This window comes from Ictalurus furcatus, chromosome 25 (genome assembly GCF_023375685.1).
Source record: "Ictalurus furcatus strain D&B chromosome 25, Billie_1.0, whole genome shotgun sequence".
Lineage (NCBI taxonomy): Eukaryota > Metazoa > Chordata > Actinopteri > Siluriformes > Ictaluridae > Ictalurus > Ictalurus furcatus.
This window is the reverse complement of record NC_071279.1, coordinates 19,227,200-19,232,577: the sequence shown is the minus strand read 5'-3', so window position 1 is coordinate 19,232,577 and position 5,378 is coordinate 19,227,200. Positions and strand designations below refer to the sequence as shown.

Below are 5,378 nucleotides of genomic sequence, written 5' to 3'. Positions count from 1 at the left end.
AATATCAACAGATATTAAATGAAATCCTGACTGCCTCTGCCAGAAAGCTTCAAATGGGCCGTGGTTGGATCTCCCAGCAGGACAATGATCCAAAACATCATCAAAATCAACACAGAAATGGTTTACTGACCACAACATCAAGGTCCTGCCATGACCATCCCAGTCCCCTGACCTGAACCCCATAGAAAACCTGTGGGGTGAACTGAAGAGGAGAGTCCACCAGCGTGGACCTCCAAATGTGAAGAATCTGGAGAGATTCTGTATGGAGGAACGCTCTCAGATCCCTCACCATGTATTCTCCAACCAAAGTATTGACTAAAAGGGTGCCAATAATTGTTGCACACCTATATTTAACAAAGATATTTTTGATAAACCTGTGTTGTGTTTGCAGTTGTTTGATATCCATGAGAGCAGAGTATTTTTGTGATTTTTTTTGAACAAAAGGTTAAACAATAAAGACAATTTTTCACAGCCTTCTTTACTCATATTTACCAAGGGTGCCAATACTAGTGGAGAGCACTGTATGACATGATCCGTCCTCCTGCTTCCTCCTGACAGATCAGTCCATGCTGTTGGCCGTCCTGACAACGGGAGAGACGGTGAAGGAGAGAGGAGCAGAGGAGGAGAAGGAACAGGAGTCTCAGGTGAATGGTATCATCACCAGCCACGAGGACGTGAACGAGGGAGATGAGAAGGGAGAAGAAGCGGTGATGAAGAAAACCGAAAGCAGTGAGGAAGACGAAGAAGGTGATGGCACTTTATCATTACACATTAAATTCACTCTAGAGCACGCACACTATTTATCTAAATCATTTAAACCATGTGAGCTCAGTGTGTGATGTCATCAAATAATCTCCACGGCTGTGGACCAATCGCATTTCAATATGCAAATGATTAGAGGATGACGGGGAAACTTTTAGCTGCGAAACCTGCATGCTAAGCTAAATAGCTAGCTACATTAGCAACGGTTGAAAACCGTATGCAAATTAGATGAAGCGACAAATCCGAACGATTGGCTCGAACGACTCCAATCCTGAAGCTTGTTTAATCCGACATTTCTTCTGTTCTGCGATCACAACTGTGTCTCCTACCTGCAGTCATCTTGATCCTGTCATATCCGGCCTCTAATTAAACGTCCACAGAGACATTAGGAAGAAAAATAAAGCTTGGAAGGAAGTAGAGCTCGTTGGTGCGTCTGGTGAGTGGATGTAGCTGCTACAGTTAGCTTGCTTTGCTAATCTAATCTGAGAACGAGGTTTTCACACCGATTAGTGCCACGCCTACAAGCAACAAACCAGAAGTGACACGAGCGACCTACTAACGTCAACGCAGGGTTAGTGATGGATATGTAATGGTCGTCATGGTAACATTATCCCACAAAATGTTGATGTAAATAACAGCGGGAGTTTGATATCGTGTTGCTCGGTGATTTAATGTGAGTTCGTCTACTGGCAGTTAGTGATATTAAGGTATTAGCGACGGCAGGAAGACGAGGGGCGTTCCCAAATTTGCATATCCATGCATATTTATAGCATCTGCAGTTTTTCATGAAAGCTGTAAGCATTTTTAATAGATTGTAACCTTTTAAAAGATTTTAACAGAATAAAACGATGCAGTCAGGGAATGTTTACGCTTATGTTTTTGTCCTGTTCCTCTTCCAACCGCAGAGACTGAATAAATAACACTCCGGGTGCTAAGGGTCTCTTCCTCAGTGTGTGTGTGTGTGTGTGTGTGTGTGTGTGTGTGTGTGTGTGTGAATGTAAAAAATAAAAGAGAAGAAGACATGAGCTCTATGTGATTCCTGTGAAGTTACAGCTTCATCCCCGACTGTTACAAAGCACTGACACTGGAGACTCCTTCCATACATGTTACATAGAGGACAGCTGATGCTGATGCTGTAGTTACTGTGATGGAGGGGTGGAAATAAAGGTGAGACGTAACGAATGATGATTTGTTTCCTTCAGCAGATGAGGCAGGAGCAGCCGGAGCTCTAGGACACAAACGTGTGGAGGAGGAGAGTCAGGAGGAGAGTCAGGAGGAGGAGCAGGAGGAGGAGCAGGAGGAGTCTGTGGAGAAGAGTAAGGGAGGTGTGGGAAAGCAGAAACACTTGAGTCGGAGCAGAGAGCCGGTCCGTCGCAGGGCTTTCGGCCAGCAGGAGGCGCCGCACCACTCCAAAGAGGCGTGGAAGAGCCCTGAGGAGGAGGAGCTTCGGATGATGGCAGGAAGAGACCCTGAGGAGGGCAGCGCAACCAAGAAGACTGAGGTAATACCATACCTGCACCAGCACTGATGATGATGATGATGATGATGATGATGATGATGATGTCGATGATGTCAGCCTTCATCACTGTACTGAACTGTGTTCATTCACCACCCTGATTAATCTCACACTGAATAACAACCGCTACAAAATATACTGAAATAATCAACTCCATCTGCAGTTCAGACACGGAGGGACGGAGGGAGGAAAAACTAAAGGAAGGGTGAAGAGAGAGGGTGAAAGGAAGAGAGAGAGAGAGAGAGAGAGAGAGAGAGAGAGAAAAGGAAGGAGGAAGAAAATAAAACGTGTAGAAAAATGAAAAGGGGAAAAATATGAATGTGTGAAAAAGAAGAGAAAAAAAGAAGAAAGGGGGATGGAATAAATAATGAGTGAACAAAAGAGTAGGAAGGAGAAAAGTTTTTTTTAAAAAGAAGAGGAAATAGAGAATTTGAAAAAGAAAGGAAGAACAAAAGAAAAGGTGAAGAATTACAGAACAAAAAATGAAAGAAAGCCTGAAGAGATGAGGGAAGGAAAGAATGAAGAAAGAAAGAATAATATAGACAGAAAGAAAAAGAAAGCAAGCTTGGAGAAAGACCAGAAGATAAACAGAAAGAAAGAAAACAGGAAGGTCCGGGGTTCGATCCTGAGCTCTCCTCGGGTTCCTCCCAAAAACACGCTGCTCGGTGGCTCGGCTAGATACAGTGCTGGGTCAGAGTCCACCTTTGTCGAGTCCAAGTCCTTAACCAATCGAGTCCGAGTCCAAAAGGGGCCGAGTCGGACTTAAGTCCGAGTCCTTAATGGCCGAGTCCGAGTCGAGTCCGAGTCGAGTCCGAGTTGAGTCCAGAAAGTAATTAAATTGAAAAAGGATTTGGAATTGGAATTCACTGAGCTGTTAAATTAATATTTTAACCTTCACAAACCGATGGCAACATAAACGTAACTAAAAATCCCTCTGTTACGCCTTCCCATCGCCATTTTATATCTTTATTTCACGTCATCAACACCTCGACTAGTTTCCTATCAAAAATGGTTTTAAAGAGAAAGGGGACAGAGGTATATGTAGAACTTTTATTATATTATATGTAAGTGTATGAAGATACAAACGAAGCGGTTTTGTTATTGTATCACACCATACCGGGATGTGATTCCTCTCCCCCACAGTTATATAGTCCGAGAGAGAGAGTACGGAGTACACTCACATTCCGCAGCAGCTCACAACAACAAGCTTCGTGCTTTATTACTGCTTTTAATCCGTCTATCGATCACAACACACTCATCTCTGTACACAGATCGGATCTTCTCACTTTATTTCATTTTAATTCCTAAAATGAATCAAAATAAATCCCTCTCAGCAGGGTTTATGATGTTTACTACATTAAGATATACATTTCACATTTTACATGAAATCCGAGACTGGAATCAGTAAACGCTGATGTTTAGGGGCGGGCGATACGACTACGATCTTATTCCACCATAACGATACGTTTTCTCAGGCAGGTCCATCAGCGTTCGAGTGAGAAATACTACAGAAATTGAATAAAATAGTTAAATATATGACGTGTACAGTGATTCTTATAAAACATACTGAAGTTATTCAGTCTAATGAGCGAGTGAGGGATTTTCTCTGTGTTTAGTTGTGTGATGAACATTAATGACACACAGCAGTAGGTTTATTAGACCGCTGTCACTTTAAGACCTGATGCACAGATCCAATATACTGTACTGACACACCTCTGATTTTTCCCAACTGTTTACATTCACTTAAGACGTAACCGACTGTGTTTACATGAACACTCCACCAGACCTGCATTTTGACATGATGTGCGTGTTCAAGCGTAATAAACCGCCAAAGAGAACTCAGATCGGTACTCAGAACAGTTTGAACAGTCACTGCTGCACGTTTCTAGCTGAATTGATTCATTAGGAGAAGAACCATGAGGAACATGTTCTGCTTGTGTTGTGGTGCAGGACGCCGAGATGGAGAGTTTGGCTGTGATGGAGAACGAGTTGGAGAGCATGGCTCAGAAACTGCACAAGCTGCGACATGGCTGAAACACGCCAGCGTTCCTCCTCACCTTCACCTCGAGAGGAACCCGACGCTCTGCTTCTGTCTGAAACACACATCCGCTCCACAGCGTAAACACACACTCGGGACATGATCTGCTCCTGCTTCAGCTTCACCTCTGTCTCGCTCGCTTACTGCAGAACACGGCTCATTCAAACAACACGAGAATAAAGCTGTGATGATGATAATAATAATAATAATAATAATAATAATAATAATAATAATGAGTGAAGAGAAGGAAGGAGTCATTTATACACAGCTGCATGTGTTCTTTCAAGAATGCAATAATGTTTTTAATTAAATAGGATTTAACTGTAATTACAGGTGGGGTTTATTTTAGAAAAATAAATATTGAGAGCGTTCTCAGTCAAGTGGAATTGTGTGAGTGATCAGTGGTGTGATGTGATGTGATGTGATGTGATTAGGGACTCATGAAATGAAACTAACGCCATCATGCGGGGGGAAAAATCCAAATAAATAAAAAAAAAAAACGAGAAAGAAATTAAGGAAAGACGAGTGAGGAGAAAAGAGGGGGAAAAAAAGAAAGAATAAAGGATAGGGTAACTAACAGGACGTAAGAATGCGGTGAAGATCCAGACGTGCGAGAGGTTTACCGTCCACGAATCAGCAACGCCGAACACGTCTGGACAACGGCGGAAGAGAGTTCTGTCTGAGTTAGTGAAGAGAGAAGTGTAATCAGTGACCGTGAACAGTCGCACAGCAGTGATAACAGATCGAAAGGCCCGGTCCAGATTCGAGGACAACATGCACAGGCTTGAGCTGGAACACCGAGAGTCAGATAAACACTAAGAACAGGGATGTCCAAGGCAGGAAAACCAGAACAGAGCAAATCAGGATAATACACAACGATCAATCACAATAACAACAGCACAGAACTTTATTCGAGTGACGGGCAAGGCTTTGCCGTTAGTGCTATTTATAACGTGCAGAAATACTGCCCGAGGGCGGCGCCTGAAGCCGAGCCACCCCTGCAATGGGGTCTACCTTTGGGTCTGGAGGTAGGGTGGTCTGGGTGTTCGCTGTGGAAGGCAC

At 43.3% G+C, this 5,378-nt stretch overlaps 1 protein-coding gene across 1 annotated transcript in view; it reads left to right on the top strand.

Annotated features, from left to right (window-relative positions):
* chga (chromogranin A) overlaps nt 1-4,646 on the top strand; it is a 13,884-nt gene extending 9,238 nt beyond the window's left edge. Inside the window, exons 6-8 of the mRNA XM_053613945.1 lie at nt 559-747; nt 1,965-2,263; nt 4,229-4,646. Of these exons, the coding sequence (XP_053469920.1) occupies nt 559-747; nt 1,965-2,263; nt 4,229-4,312 (572 nt within the window). The 3' untranslated portion in view covers nt 4,313-4,646. The remainder of the gene's footprint in view (nt 1-558; nt 748-1,964; nt 2,264-4,228) is intronic.
* Nucleotides 4,647-5,378: the final 732 nt, after the last annotated feature.